At 45.3% G+C, this 15,624-nt stretch overlaps 2 protein-coding genes across 2 annotated transcripts in view; both read left to right on the plus strand.

Annotated features, from left to right (window-relative positions):
- The first annotated feature begins 481 nt into the window (after positions 1-481).
- Positions 482-10,475, plus strand: tp53inp1 (tumor protein p53 inducible nuclear protein 1). The gene is made up of 4 exons (XM_035163514.2): positions 482-701; positions 2,868-3,237; positions 5,732-6,257; positions 6,879-10,475. Exons 2-4 carry the CDS (start codon positions 3,117-3,119, stop codon positions 7,099-7,101), a joined length of 870 nt encoding a protein of 289 aa, XP_035019405.2. The 5' UTR covers positions 482-701; positions 2,868-3,116; the 3' UTR covers positions 7,102-10,475.
- A 768-nt stretch (positions 10,476-11,243) lies between these two features.
- ccne2 (cyclin E2) overlaps positions 11,244-15,624 on the plus strand; it is a 7,970-nt gene continuing 3,589 nt past the window's right edge. The window contains exons 1-7 of the mRNA XM_035162469.2: positions 11,244-11,805; positions 13,223-13,260; positions 13,534-13,615; positions 13,700-13,753; positions 14,413-14,555; positions 14,974-15,109; positions 15,192-15,338. Coding sequence (XP_035018360.1) covers positions 13,247-13,260; positions 13,534-13,615; positions 13,700-13,753; positions 14,413-14,555; positions 14,974-15,109; positions 15,192-15,338 — 576 coding nt within the window. The 5' untranslated portion in view covers positions 11,244-11,805; positions 13,223-13,246. The remainder of the gene's footprint in view (positions 11,806-13,222; positions 13,261-13,533; positions 13,616-13,699; positions 13,754-14,412; positions 14,556-14,973; positions 15,110-15,191; positions 15,339-15,624) is intronic.

Raw genomic sequence — 15,624 nt, forward strand, 5'->3', positions numbered from 1 at the left:
TACTTATATATTATGTACCTAAATGTTCTGTACGTTTATAATGTGTACTTACATGTTGTGTACTTCTGTATGTAATGTGTATGTTTATGTCGTGTACTTATATATGTGTACATGTACATATGGCAGACTTGACCATAAAGTTGACTTACAGTATTTAGGAAATTACCGAATGTTTTTATTTATAATTTCTTCGCAAATTGACTGTAATTTATTTTATTTTAATTTTATTATTATGTTTATAAACAGTTTCGTGTGTCGCAGATCGTGTTCAAACGTGTTTATCTCTACGTCATCATGTTTATTTTTCAGTAAATAAAAACAATCTGTACCCGGAAGTGCTTGTGTAAGATATGTTTTTGGGGGGCGGGGCCACATTCAGCAGCAGCTCAGAGGAGGGGGGGGGCGGGATCACGTGGGATAGTGACAGCTCCCACCGCGCGTTCCCATTGGCCGAGCCGCTCCGGGCCTGTCCCGCCTCTGATAGGCCGTGCCTGGTGACGTCACGGCTATCAGCTGTTGGAGCTCCACAACAACAACAAAGGAGAATCAGTCCGCGGAGGAAACTTCACCTTTTTATACTTGAACATCATTTTATTTCTTCCGAGAAGAAACATCCGGGTTTTCTATTGGTCCTGAAGAACCGCGTCTACCTCAGATTCAGGGTGTGAAGCGGACTCCGTGTTCTTCTTCTGCGGCAGCAGGTGAGCTCTTTGTCTTCTTCTCCGCGTTTTACAGCCGCGACACAAACACGTTCAACTTTGACTTCGACGCGTTTTAAACTCGCGTGTCAGTGTTTCCTGTGTTTCCTGTGGTCACGGTGGTCACGGTGGACACGGTGGTCCCAGTGTCCCGGGTCCGATTCCCACTGTTTGTTCCACTGAAATAAATCGGGAGGATTTCTTCTGTTCGCGTCGAGTTACAGACTCGCTCGACCTGTGCGGGTTCAGTGTCTCTGCCTCGTAGACCAGTTCCCGAACCACGTCAGAGCACAAACACGAAGCCGATTAGTCGATTAGTGCATCGGGAAGAAAATTAACCGAGAACAATTTTGACAACAGGCCGTTTAGGGGGAAAAATACTAATTAATCTTTATTTCCGGCTTTCCTGAACGGGGATTGGCTGCTTTTGTCCTATCTTTGTGTAGTGTCCCTGTTGTTGCTGAGACAGTTGAAGGGGCCCTGTTCGCTTTGTGCTGTTCATAAATATGTATTCATATATTTATAAATATATATTCTTCTTATAAACCAAGCATTTGATCGATATCAGATTATAGAATCAATAGGAAACACGTTCTGACCTTTTATAAAAACAGCTGATTGATTATTAAAGAAGTGACCGACACAACGTTTTAATCAAATTCAACATAGTTTATCATTTAATGGGATTTATTCATGTGTGTGTGTGGGGGGGGGCAGTTTAATTGCGGTGGTGAAAACCTCGATCGTGACCCGTTGAATGACGTTAACGCTTCGTGTTTTAACGATGAGCTCAGATGAATGTGTGTGAGCAGGTACAGCAGGTTACCTCAGTGAGAGTCAGTCTGCTCCTGTCACAGCTGCCTCGTGTTTACACATTCTTAGTTTCACCTAAATTTATAGAAATATCTTGTTTTATTTATTTTTCTACTCGTCATGAATGTGAGCACAGAGAAAAACGAGCCGGAGCAGGAGGAGTGAACGCATCACAGCTGAGCTCTATGGTTGTTTCATTCGAATCTGAACCGAGGACGCGTTCAAAAACGTCGGATATTTGTGCTTTCGTGCTGTCGCCTGAAACCACAGACTGTAAATAAAGATGGAGGACAGGACGGCTCCCCACAAGTGAAGCCAAAGTGTCTGGCTGCAGTATAGGTCATAAAGCTCCTCCTCCTCCATGTTAGCAGATGGGACATGGGCTCAAAGATGTTTCTGTCATTTCAGGTCGTTCTTATCTCACTGATGTTTGTTCAAGTGTTTCTGATCAGTTTGGATTTTATTAGCTATTTGATATAAAAACGTAATGATTGACAGCGGAGAGTCGCTCTTGATTGGTTAATGGGACTTTGAAACTGTGACTCCGCCCAATGATCGCTACTGCACAGACTCCAAATGACGTCACACCTCAAGATGACAGCGCTCCTCTATTTTGGCTTCAGTTCTGGATATTGCCGATTGGAAGTGGAGACATGTCGTCCATCTTCACAGTTTCATGTGGTTTTTCACGTCCTGATGTTTCCGACTCCAACAGAGAAGCACCGGGTGAAAAGAGACGCTCACTTCTTTGTGACTGGTCGATTCTCGGCTTTAATTCGTTACTAGAGATGAGGCTTCTCCTCCGTACAGCAGTGACACTGACACTCAGACTTTGTGTGTGTGTGTGTGTGTGTGTGTGTGTGTGTGTCTGTGTGTCTGTGTGTGTGTCTGTGTGTGTTTCACACCAGTTATTTACTAACAGGCTCTGCAGGTCAAATGAGCAGCTGTAAACATTTCCTGCTTTCAGACGCTGAACAAACAACTTCTTTGTTTTATAACTGAATTGATTAAATGTGTTGATCATCTGTGATTTATTGTTTCTATTCTTTAACCATCATCTAGGTTTTCAACAACCCTCACAGATATTTTGTCTAAAAAGCTGCAGCGTCTAATGTGGACTCACAATTGACTCATGAATCGATCACCAGAAAATTCTGAATCATCATGTTTCCCTGTAACGAAGAGAGTAGAATGAATTTATCTAGCTTATTCACATTTTATGAATAAAATGGTTCTACTTGCTCAGCTGACGTTTATCCTGATAATTCTCGATATGGGGTCATTTCTGTGTCCTCAGTCACTCAGAGCGCTCAGCGACTCGAGTCTAAACTTTGTGTCCCCTTCGTTCTTTCTCAGGGTTTTAGATTTTTCGACTCGTTGACTCGACCTTGGCGCTAAGCGATGTCCATCCTGCGTCTGCTGACCCTCAGATGATCCCTGACCACACGCTGTTGATGCACTTTACCTTTCCGGAGCCTTCCTGCTGCCGTGAATCCCGCAGCTGATGACCAAAGTGCCCGCCACGCCTCCCCGCCATCGCCCCGTGCCGCGTGCCCCCCCCAACCCCTCCCTCATCCTCTCGCCCCTGCAGGACGTCCAGGCGGGATGTTTCAGAGGTTCACCAGCGCTCTGTTCGGGGACGAGGAGCTGAGCCGAAGCAGCGAACCTGGAGACAGCAAAGAGGAGGAAGAGGAGGAGGAGGACTGGATCCTGGTCAACTACCTGGGTGAGTGTCTGAGGATGTGATGGAGAATCTCTACATCGATGCCTCTTTGTTTTCAGAGCAAGAAATAATCTTGTCACATTCTTGTCTGACTGATCTGAGGACGAGTTCACGCTCCACTTTGAAATCACATGGGTTCATTTCCATCTGCTTCTCTCCCAGTTAACAGACCAGTGGTAACTGAGTGTGAGCAGCTGAGTAAAATCCTGCAGATCAGCGTGGTTTGATTTTATGTTTTCACTTCACCTCAAATAACATCCAATAATATCCTCCCTCAAAACACACAGTGAGTAAAAGAGTAAACACACAAGCTGACGGTTATAATCCAGCTCGCGTGTTGGTGTGCAGACGACGGGCGACACACTCACTGACCGCAGCTATTAGCAGTTTGTTATTAACATAGACATAAACCTTGTGTGTGTGTGTGTGTCCCTGATGGTGTAATGTGTGTGTGTGTGTGTGTGTGTGTGTGTGTGTGTGTGTGTGTGTGTGTGTGTGTGTGTGTGTGTGTGTGTGTGTGTGTGTGTGTGTGTGTGTGTGTGTGTGTGTGTGTGTGTGTGTGTGTGTGTGTGTGTGTGTGTGTGTGTGTTTTCTCCCTGTAACACAAATCGAAACTCCACCTCAGCTTCATGTGAAAGCTGGTGCAGAGCAGAGGAGGCAAAAGTCCACATGATTTACTTCAGTGGAAGAACAACAGGATCCTGAAGCTTGTGGAGCAACGTGCAAAGAAATGTTTAAAAATGAATATAGTAACACACATTATAACACACACAGTAACATACAGTAACACACACAGTATCATACAGTAACACACAGTACACACTACAGTAACACACAGTATCATACAGAAACATGACACACTGCAGTCACTGCCATGTGGCTCTGAGTGAATGTTGGCACAGTTTAGGTTTGAACCCCTGTTCACCCGTCAGTGGTCTTGACTTGACCCGTCTCAGATTCCACAGATGTGTTAATATGTCGGGGCGGCGGATGGCCCACGGCCCACTTCAGGCTGGGATGTGGGAGGGGGGCGCAGGCGAGGCAGTTTATGGTGGTCACCCTGTAAACAAGTCAAACAAAGCGCCAGAGGAGCCCGAGGAGGTATAAAAAGCTCCTGGTGGTTTCCCGCTGTGGACATGTACGGGCAACGAGCTGCAGCTCCACACCTGAGCTCAGTGTCGAGTTCCAGCTTCTGCATCCGACTCAAAACACTTCACCTGTCGTGGTTTGTTTCAACGTGAAAGCTTCTCTATAGTTTGCAGAAAGTCGACCTCCGTCGAGGCCTGACTGTCCCTGAATCCTGATCCAGCTGCAGCGACTCCCACTCGTGGACATCAGTCCTCCAAACACGTCTGACTCGTTTCATCAAGATTCATGAACGATTCTCTGAGAAATCAAGACGTGACAGCTTCTAAAAGTGAACCCAAATCATCTGGGACGTCCCCTGGTGGCTGACTGCAGTATGGGCCATAAACCTCCTCCATGTTAGTAGATGGTACCAAATAATTAATTAAACCCAAACTGAGCAGAATCACTTGAACAAACATCAGTGGGATCAGAACGGCCTGAAATGACAGAAACATCTTTGACAAACATTTATTTAACGTCTACTTAGATTTCTTAGTTCGGTCCATGTCCCGTCTGCTAACATGGAGGAGGAGGGGGTTCACTTTGGGGAGCAGCCGTGTCGTCCATCTTTATTTAGTGTCAGACGTTCATTTGACTGCAGGAGAAAATATCAGGTCCTTAAACAGAGCTGGCATCAAACGCAGACGTCTGCTCGGACGATATTTTTAGCTCATGTTTCCTCTTCACCTTCTTAACTTCCTGTGTCTCAGTGACTCATCGGACTCTGAAGTCGAGTCCTGGGATGTTGGAAGTGTTGCAGTGCAGCACGTTGGTTCACTCTGATGACTGATGTGTTGAAAAGAGAAAAGTCTCGTGCACAGATCCAGCTGCTGTGTCTGGTGAGCCGGGTTCAGCATGTACACAAACAGAAGCGTGGCTTCACTGGGTCATGTGACGCTGAGCTCTTTGACTTCACCGTTTCCATGAGCCCTGCTGCGCCGGGAGGCCACTGTGCCCCCTGCTGGCAGGATGCAGACGTTACTTCGGGTTTTTAAAGTGAGAATTCAAATGTCCAATCTGGAACTTTTCCTCATAAATGTCTTAAATCCACCAGATCTGTGTTCTGTCTAATGAAAGAACTCATAACTAATAATAAACTAATTTGATTGATTCTTTAGATCTTTGTGGTTTTTAACCCTAAAGCAGATGAAGGATTTTAGTCGACTCCTCAGAGACGAGCTGCGTCGGACAAACACAGATTTTTAACATGAAGCTGCTTTATTCAGTGTTTTCTAATCAACGCAGAGAAGATTCACATGGAACTTACTTTCAGTTACAGATTTAACCATTTGAACAAACTCTAAAACTCCCTCATGCGACTGGTCTGATGTGATAGATGTTATTAGTGAAACCCTGTCTCTCTCTGCAGCTGAAGCCTGCTCCGCTCAGCGTGCTGACGGCCTCTCTGGATCCTCTGGTGCTCGTGAAGAGGAGGAGGAGGAGGAGGAGGAAGACGATCTGGTGATGATTCCCTCTCCGATGGCCAGCCCCCCCATTCGCTACGCCTCCTGCACCTCCCTCAACTCCACGACCGACACTGACCCGGATGGCGGAGCCGAGGAGGATGAAGAGGACGGGGACGAAGAAGAGGGCGGCTTCCAGCGCCTGGACGCCTGCTCTCTGGAGGAGAGTTGGTTTGTCACCCCCCCGCCCTGCTTCACCGGCCGCAGGAGCCAGCCCGTCCTCCTGGAGACCAGCCCTCTGGAGAACCTGCTGATCGAACACCCCAGCATGTCCGTCTACACCCACCACAGCCCCCCCCGACTGACCATCGACCCCCTGCCGCGCTCACTGGACCGGGAGCTGGACTTTTTGTCCGGCAGCGTGCCCGCGCCCCCGACCGCCTCAGGTGGGAAGGAGAAGGCGAGACGCACGCTGGACGGCCCCCGCCACAGGTAAAGTCCTGGGAGCTGAGGTTTAGAGTATAGATCAGATTTATGGGGGCTGATGCAAATATCAGGGAGAAAAGAATTTCAGATAATGTAGAGAAATTATTTCTGAGAAGTTAAACTAAATTATTAAAGAAAACACAAACACAACCAAATATATAGAACTTGAATTAGGAAAATAAACATATTTTTAAATCTAAAATCTCAACATAAATGCTAATTTTCTGTAAAATATAAGTTTTCATATGTTCAAACATGAAAGTAGATAGAAATGTCTTTTAAAGGCTCTTATTGGCCAATTATATAAATATAAATAATATATATATATATATATATATATATATATATATATATATATATATATATATATATATATATATATAGAGGAACAAACTGGCGCCATCTGCTGGAGCTCTATATGTTTACAGCCTCTGTCGGCTGAATCCCTATTATAGTGTTTGTTGTTGATTTGACTCTGTGACGAAGCTTAAATACCAAAATATGTTTGTTTGAAAGTGTTATGCTAATAAAGGTAATTTAATGGTTTTAAACTCGAGATAGAATATTTAAAATTATATCAACAATCTGTCATTTAGCTAATCTTGCTCCTTGTGTCGCCCCCTGCAGGCCAGAGGTGGCGATTGTCCCGCGTCGCTCCAGCCTCCACTCCGCGTGCTACGCCGCAGCGCTCTCCGCCCGCTCCGGCCTCGTGCAGCAGCGTTCGGGCGGCGCCACCCAACGCACCCAGCTGCTGTCCCGCAACGCCCTGCGACGCCTCAACCTGCTGCGCCCCCCCAAGACCAGCTCCATGCACCTGCACCAGCCGTGCCAGAGACACCTCAACTTCTGAGGCCAGGGCGACCTTCATCCCCATCCCCATCATCATCATCCTCCTCCAGCCTTTCAGCAGTGTGGAAACTCAACCCACACACATCTCACCAGCAGCGAATCATCAGCCCTCACTTACACACATCTGTTCCAGAATCTGATTGGACGGTGAAAAAGGGAAACTGGCTGGTGATGTCTCCTCTTTTTATCAATTAATGTAGCACCTCCTGCTCCTCATCCTCCTCCTCTTCATCCGTCCATCCTGTGAAAGAAAGGGTCATGTGTTCCCACCTCACGTTCTTTGTGGCCAATCACAATGAGTGGGCGTTGTCACGGGGACGTCCTCCTCCTCCTCCTCCTCTTCGTCTTCTCCTTCTCCTCCTTGTTCTTTAAGGACAATTTAATGTGTAGAGTCGATGCTGTGGGTCACTTTACTCAGCGGCAGGTTCACAGCGCGGCGGAGGGTAAATCCAGCGAGGCTCCGTCGGGCATCTCTCTGGGCAACTTGAGGTTTCAGACCCGGCATCACCTGAACCTGTGCCCTTTAATCAGCGCGGGGGGGGGGGGTCAGGCCTCCAGAAGAGTTGCCCAAAAGGTTTCTAGTGTTGACACGTTGAACACAGCGCTCGGGTTACAGTCAGTGAAAAGAGGCTAAAACACAACTTTAAAGGGAAAGTCTCCTCCAATAGTCTGGACACTGGGACACTTCCTGTCATCTCATCCAGTCGAGCATGAAAGTAAACGCCCACTTTTTCATCCTGGAACTGGAGATGAATCGTTATCACATAATATTCTTTAATTTAGAGAAAAAAACAAATATTAGAAAACGGGAAAAAACAGCCTTCTGACAACTTTCAGTGCCTCTTCTTGAAAACCTGTTTTGCTGTTTTGCTTCATGTTTAGCTTTCAGTCCGACCTGCAGCAAACATTTAGTGAATCACTGCTTGTTTAAATACGGAACTGAAGTGGACCGGGCGTGAACCTGCTGCGTTCTAACCTTTACTGTCCGTGTTCTGTCGTGTGTAGAGAGACGCCGTCCCTCCCGGAACCTGACTGAATCATCGTCATCTCGTGACGTAATAAATGTAAAACTCGTCACCACAGTGTTTCTCAAAGTTTTCGATCTTTTGTGGAGATTTTTCTTTTGAAGTCCCTGATTCGTTTGCCTCGTGTGGATCCTGCAGCGTCGCCCTGAACCTCTCGTCCTGCGGCGCCGCTCGAACCTGCCTCTGACTTTGTAATTCAGTAGTTTTCACAATATCTTTTTGATAGAAGAAAAAAAAGACGGTAAAATTTACTGGGTTAAATATCACTAAACGCCTTGTTTTAACGGTAGCTTTCAGATGAATAGAAATATAAAAAAAATGTATTTAAAAAAACTTCCAAAATATTTTTTGAAAAGAAAAAAACAGATTACATATCAGTATGAAGTTGGTTTGTATGTGTCCATGTGTGTTTGGTTACGTTCATGTGTTGCATGGTTGTAGAGTTGTGTCAGTGTCATGACGGCTGAAAAAGAAAATGGAAAAAGATGATTAGTTCTTTTGCTCTTAAATGAATCTGCAGTTCACTTCTCAGGGTCACAACCAATCACTTACACTTAAGGAAAATGCAGATTTACTTGACAGCTGATCTTTTTTGTGTGCTCACACTTTTCCCCTCGCGGAAGTTTTGACTTTTAATTTGGTGTCTCGGAAACGAATCCTGGTCCCAGGACTGTGAAGGTGACGCTTGATGCTCAGTTGGAAATCCATCGAGATGGAGAGAAACGTGTTTGTCTTTATATATCTATAGATATATAGATTGCTCAAGTGTACCTATAACATAGTTTTAGAAATGTATTTTAATGCTTTTTATTTGTTCTATTTTCCATTATAACTTAGTTACATTTTCATAAACTGTTAAAATATTTAAACCAAAAAGTAGCAGTGACCTTTAACCTTTCACTAGTTGATCATACTGATGTTCTTTTGTGTTTTTTGTTCTTTAGTTGTTTATCTTGTAATTGTTAACAGCTCTTGGTCTCGTGGCTCTGAATCAGTGGCGGAGCGGTTTGAGTGTCCGCTGTAGGGAAAGTGGAGCCCGGGCCGAGTGGCCACACTGCAGCTGGACAGAGGGACCGTTAGGAACGACCACACTGAACATGAACACGTCGAGAGACAAATAATGAGACACTGATTCAGACACATTCAAAAAGTTTGACTTATGTCATAATAACGACTTCCTGTCAAACTACAAACACAAATACATTATTCAACACTTATTTTGAATCATTTGTGGAAGTAATGGACTGAGTCTCACATCGTTGGTGCTCTTGAATCCGACCTGTCATCTCTCGTGTCGTCTCAAACATGAGAGAAAAAACTAAATGTTGATGTTGGACTTTGGGGAATTGATCCACTTCCCTGTGCTGTGTGATTTTGGGATCAGTTAAGATCCAGTTTCTCGTGACGGAGACGTTTTTGCAGTGTGGCAGCTGAATGTCTGAATCTGGCGGCCGACCTCGGCTGATGGGACGGTAGCGTTAATAACAAAGCACTAACACGCGCTTGTTAGGCGTCTGTATGGTTCGCTGTAAATAATCGTAACGATAGTGGAGTGGTTCTTTCTCTGGTGTGTTGGAGCTTTTCTTTTCTCGAATGTCTCCCTCTGTTATCGAGCTTTGCAATCATGGACGATGTCATTTTGTGTTTCTGTTGTTTTTGAAACAGACAAACTTTACGACAGAAGGGATCGGAGGAGACAGCGATCTGTCGGGAGCCTTTAAGATTTGACTTGTAGTTTCTGTTCTCGCCATCATCAAACTAACAGGGATTTGTGATGTTTTTCTTTTTGTTTGATGCCTTGAACTTTGTGGATCATGTGCCTTCCAGGTTGAAATGTTGTAATGACAATGCATCAATGAAGAACTTGAACTCTCTTTTTTTTATATACAGACACACAAACAGACGTCAGAAACCAACTATGCACCACTCGGGGGGGGGGGAAGCTCGTTCGCCCAGTGTACGTCTTTTATAATGACTCAACAAACCAGACCGATGATGTAGCAAAACCTCCTTTCTCCTCTCGTTTATTTAAAGAAAAGTGTGAAGAATATTTTGTGGCATTTTTTTTTCACCCAGTGTTAGACAATTGTTTTGCTTTTTTTTTGTGTAGTTTACTGGAATAATACAGCACTTTGCCAAAAACAAAAAAAAGGTTTAGGAATTTTAGGTTAACGTTTTATTTATCTACATATCTGTTCTCCTTTTTTTTGATGTATGAATGATGGATTCTCTGATGTCAGAAACAAAAAAAAGAATGCTAATTGAAGAGCGGGGTCATCTGTTTTTGAACTGTAATAGTTAACACATGTGATCTCTTATTAGCCCATAATAAATGTTTTCATACACAGCTCTCCTGTCTCTGATTCCTGTCAGATTCCTCTTTCACAGGGTTAATCAGCAGCACCTGAAACAAAAGTATCTGAACTTTAAGTAGATTTAAGCTTTTCACTTTTACTCCTACACATATGATCAAATATCTGTATGTGACAATGTGTTTTCGGTGTCATCATCTTCAGAGGTCTTTATTATTTTCCTATCAAACACAATATACAGGACTGAGTAGACGGATGCACTCGACAAGTACTTTTACTTTTCAATTTATTTATTTAATCTTTATTTAATGAGTCACATTGAGATCAAGATCTCTTCTCCAACAGAAACATTCACCATCAGTAACAAACTAATAAACACGAGCAACAACAAAACAACACAGTCGAAAAGATTCATAAAAAACATGACAGAGTAAAGATTTAAAATCTCCAAGGGAAACACAAGACTGAAGTTTGTCAATGATTCTGTTCAGATCTGTAAATGGACCAGTTCTTTGATAGTGGTGCACGTGAGGAAGTGAATAAGTAACTGGATCTGGTTCTGTATGAACTGGTTTTAACTGGGAGAAGATCTCAGGGGATTTGTAGGTTTTAACAAACAGCTTCATAGATGAATAACCTGAGGGACAGTGTCTCTTGGTTTGTGATGAACTGTTTTAACTGAGGAGACAGAATATCTCCACACACTCTCTTTTTAAAGATTTAATACTTTAAGTATATTTAAAGTCAAATACTAAGTTACTTATATCAAGTACAAAAGTTAATGTGGTACTTTTCCTCGATTACATCGTGTGTATTTATTTGACAGCTGACCCACGTGCTCCTTCTGTTTACATCCAGGAGTTAGCACGCGGTGGCCGCTGCTCGCTGTCTCATTGGTCGGACGTCACGGAGGCCCCTCCCACAGGCGGGGCTCGGATGCGGAAGCTGTTCTGCTGCCGCGTAAAATAATCGGTAAAAGCGTCGTTCTGTAAAAACATCACGAAGACTTTTCGCTCCCGGTTGATTCCTGCGCTTCGGCCGCGCCGTCAAACTTCAACCGGAACAGACGGGACGCGTCGTTTCCGTGATAGAGCTCCCGGTGACTCGGTGCCCGTTAGAAGTGAACGTGAGGAGCAAAGCTCCGGTAGTTCTCCGTGTGACGCCGCTAACGAGCCGCTTCCCCGGGAACCTGCGGCACCGGCTCCGGTTCGACGCTCCGGTCTTTGGCGCTACTGGAAATCTCACGTCCAATTTAAACGTTTAGCGCGTTCCTGTGAACCGGGAACGCGCATGCGCAGTGGAGGACGCGGATATAAGGATTGGCGCCGGCGCCACAGCTGATGCGCTCATTCATTCTTCAGAGACGAGGTAAGAACAACACGTCGCGTCTGGTTCTCATGGTCCTGGTTCTGAGGATCCTGGTTCTGAGGATCCTGGTTCTCATGATCCTGGATCCTGGTTCTCTGCAGCTGAGCAAAAACTGCTGCAGTTTAAAACCTGTCTCTGCCATGTTCGATTCTCTGCTGTTTGTTTCTATGTGTTTGAGTCCTGAAGGAGAAAAGGATCCGAGTCCAGCTTCAGTTTAACTTCAGGTCATCTGTTTAAAGTATTTATACCCTGAGAGAAGTATCTATACTCTCAGTAAAGTATCTATACTCTCAGTAAAGTATCTAAACCTTCAGTAAAGTATCTATACTCTCAGTAAAGTATCTATACTCTCAGTAAAGTATCTATACTCTCAGTAAAGTATCTAAACCCTCAGTAAAGTATCTATACTCGCAGTAAAGTGTCTCTACTCTCAGTAAAGGACCCAGACTCGTGTTAGACTCGTTAACCCGGGTGAAGCAGCAGATCTCCCGGCTCATGGCTGGGTATTGTTGACCTAGTTAGCAGCTAAGTGACCGTAGCTCCTCCGCAGCTGGAGCCTCGTTTCAAACTCGTTAAAACTCGTTAAAGTTATATTTCTTTACTTTGCTGCTTCTCCACATTCGTGCCTCGGCTGGAGCTCCGTCTGACGGCGGCTCGCGTCGTGTTCCGCGGGGTTTGGAGCCACTTTCCCCCGCAGACCTGGAGGAGGTTTCGGGAGGAAGGGCTCAAATCCTCCCGCTTCTGCGTCGCTCAAATTGGCGCGTCTTTGAGTTTGATCCCCGGATAAAGCTCGTGTTTTCTGGGCCTGGACCCGTCCACCTGCCTCGGGAGCGGGACCAGACCTGTGGCTCGAGGCCCAGCTTCTCAAAGTCCGACTTTAACGAAGCTTTTCCGTGTTTTTTTTGTGTGAAATCGAGGCAGCGAGCAGCCCCCCTCCCTGTGAGCTGCGGCTACTAGCTCCCAGCACCAGACCTCTGCTGCTTCTCCCACCAACTCCCCACTAACTCGTCACTATCTCCGGGTGGACCAGTAGCTCAGCACCAGTATTCAGTCCTGACTTCCAGGGGGTCGTGTGTGGGGGTTCGGCTTCGTTAGTTGGTCGTTATCGTGTCTGTGGAGCCGCTTTACACGAGCTAACACTGTTATCACAAGCTAACCTCAAGCTGGAAGCAGCTTCACACTGAGATTCTTCCTCCTGCTGGTTTCTCTGGTTCCCTTCAGGACTTCTGACTGGTTCCAGTCTTGATAACATCATGTGATGTGGTTCTGTGATGTTAGAGACTCTCGGACTCGAACATGAGACCATGGGGCCCAGTGGCTCCATGACGTGGAGCCACTGGGACCTGGACTCAGTTCACTTTGTGTTTCTGTGACATTAAAGTCCAATGTCTCACCTGTGTCTCTTGTGTCTCTGCAGCAGAGGAACAGATCCATCGACACCATGTCCAGACGCAGGTGAGCAGCTGCTGCTAACACATGAAGGACATGTGGTCAGAGCCCCTTCATCACTCAGCTCCATCTTAGTGCTTGAACAACATCTCACACAGAATATTTCATTTGTGCAGGAGATGGTTTTCAAATATTATTTAACCATTGAAACGTCAGAAAGGGAAAAACCCTGAAGTGTCAGAAAGTCATTAAAACATTAAATACACTACAGTTTCTGATTTGTGACGTCTCCACACAAATGAAATCACCTGTTAAAGAAAATGTGTTTTTGAATTTCAGTGGTCGCATCACACTTCAAGCCAGAGATTCGAACGCACCCGAGCCGACCGTCCGAGCGCCACTGAAGAAGAGGAAATCCGAGGTGGGTCTTGTTCACTCTCAGGTTCTGTTTCCTGTTGTTAAATCAAACGCTGACTCACATGTGTGTTTCTTATTCCTCCTCCAGCCGTCCAAGAAGAAACTACAACCTGCTGCTAAGAAACAAAGCTATGAAATCCAGGTCAGTGTGTCACCAGTGTAACACCAGTGTTATTAACTGATGAGGAGCAGAGCCCAGGATGTTAATGGTTTATTACCAGTTTGTTCCTCCTCCCTCCCAGTGGCAGCTTCTTAAACAATATTAATGTGTTTTAATAACTTTAATTTTGTATATTAATACCTTGTGGTCATCTCAGTGTAGTGTCCTATAATGCAGGCGTCCATTTTGTTTCTCTGATTTATAAACAGCATGTCTGACATTTGGCTTCATATTTGTGTTTGGCCCTTTTGTCTCCTGTGCTGCTTCTCTTTATTGTTTAAGATGCATTAACTTCATTATAGTTTCGTTATGAACATTTACAGAGTTTGAATCTGAAGGTTAAACTTCAGGCAGCTTTATCTACAACCATGCAGTACCTCGTTTTCACACCAAGGTGTCGCCCTTCAGCTAGAATGGCAGTTGAACCCTTTCCAGTTAAAGCATTTTATTATTATTATTCACTTTTTAATAAACTGTTCCAAGCCTCTGATCTTGAGTAAAATCTGAATGTGCAGCCTAATTAAAATTTTTATATTATACAGTTTAATTTCTGCTGCTGATTCCAGTCTAGGTTGTGTGTGTGTGTGGGGGGGCTGCTGACTGTCTGAGCCACTCATGTTTATTCTTTGTCGTCTTTATAGAAATGTTGGTCAGAGGACGGAGCGAGTCCGTGCGTGCTCATCGAAACCCCCCACAAAGAGCTGGAGCCTTCGGACCCGTCCAGCTTCAAACAATACATATTCAAGAACCTCTTCATCAAGGCCTCCCCCATTCCCCGCCTCAGGTAAGCACGTGTTTTACACCTCAGCGCGGCGGCCTCCCTCCTCGCGTCCTGCTGAGACGCTCGGCCTTTTGTTGCCGAGCTGTTGACTCCACCCGACTCTGTGTTCACAGCTCAAAGCCCCCGTCTCGTTCACTGAGCTCAGAGTTCAAACTGATCCAGTCTCATCTCCAGGGTTAAGATGTTGAATTAATCCAGAGGAGAAGTTTCATCAGAGCAACAATATAACTACAGGCAGCAAAGAATAACCTAATAAACGAAGAGTCGTCTTTACTGATCCCACAGGGGAATGTGGGTTTAAGTAAACTCTTCCTTGTTAGAATGGCAGTTTAGTGTTGGAGAGGTCAGATGTGTCTGTGCTGCTCTGGATCTCCGACTGAATCTCACTGGTGAAGACTCTGATGCTGCTTCTCTCCTCCAGTTGGGCCAGTTCAGATGACGTGTGGATCAAGATGCTCAACAAGGAGCTGAAGTACGTCCACGACAAAGGTTACCTGCAGCGGCATCCCAAGCTGCAGCCCAACATGAGGGCCATCCTGCTGGACTGGCTGCTCGAGGTGAGAGGACTGGCCACATTTCCTTAGTTTGGGGTTGATTCCCCCGTCCTGTTGAGTAACGAGCTGTTTTCTCCGTGTGCAGGTGAGTGAGGTTTACAGCCTGCACCGCCAGACGGCCTCCCTCGCTCAGGACTTCTTCGACCGCTTCATGCTGACGCAGGAGAACGTCAACAAAGACTACCTGCAGCTCATCGGCATCACGGCGCTCTTCATCGCCTCCAAGATCGAGGTGAGCCCCACCCCCCCATCCCTTCAGGCCCCTATCCTCTGTTCTGTATTTTTACGTCTGCAAACTTTAGTTTAAATGACCAAACGTTTCATTTTATTTGATTTTCATACTTCAGTCTTTCACCAGATGTTCTGACTTCTCTTCTGAGCTTCACAAATAAAACCTTGTGGACTTTTTAAAAATCTACATTAACACAAACAAAGAATTTTACAAATAAATGACATCCCTCGTCTCCGTAGAACGAGGATAAAGAAATGCACCCAGACGAATGTAGATCAGAACATGT

Source organism: Hippoglossus stenolepis, chromosome 8, assembly GCF_022539355.2.
Source record: "Hippoglossus stenolepis isolate QCI-W04-F060 chromosome 8, HSTE1.2, whole genome shotgun sequence".
NCBI lineage: Eukaryota > Metazoa > Chordata > Actinopteri > Pleuronectiformes > Pleuronectidae > Hippoglossus > Hippoglossus stenolepis.

Excerpts from the sequence above, each read along its gene's own strand:
- tp53inp1 (XM_035163514.2), top strand. The coding sequence starts at position 3,117 with ATGTTTCAGAGGTTCACCAGCGCTCTGTTCGGGGACGAGGAGCTGAGC. Across the intron at positions 3,238-5,731 it reads GATCCTGGTCAACTACCTGG|CTGAAGCCTGCTCCGCTCAG; the intron begins GTGAGTGTCTGA and ends CTCTCTCTGCAG. Across the intron at positions 6,258-6,878 it reads CTGGACGGCCCCCGCCACAG|GCCAGAGGTGGCGATTGTCC; the intron begins GTAAAGTCCTGG and ends CGCCCCCTGCAG.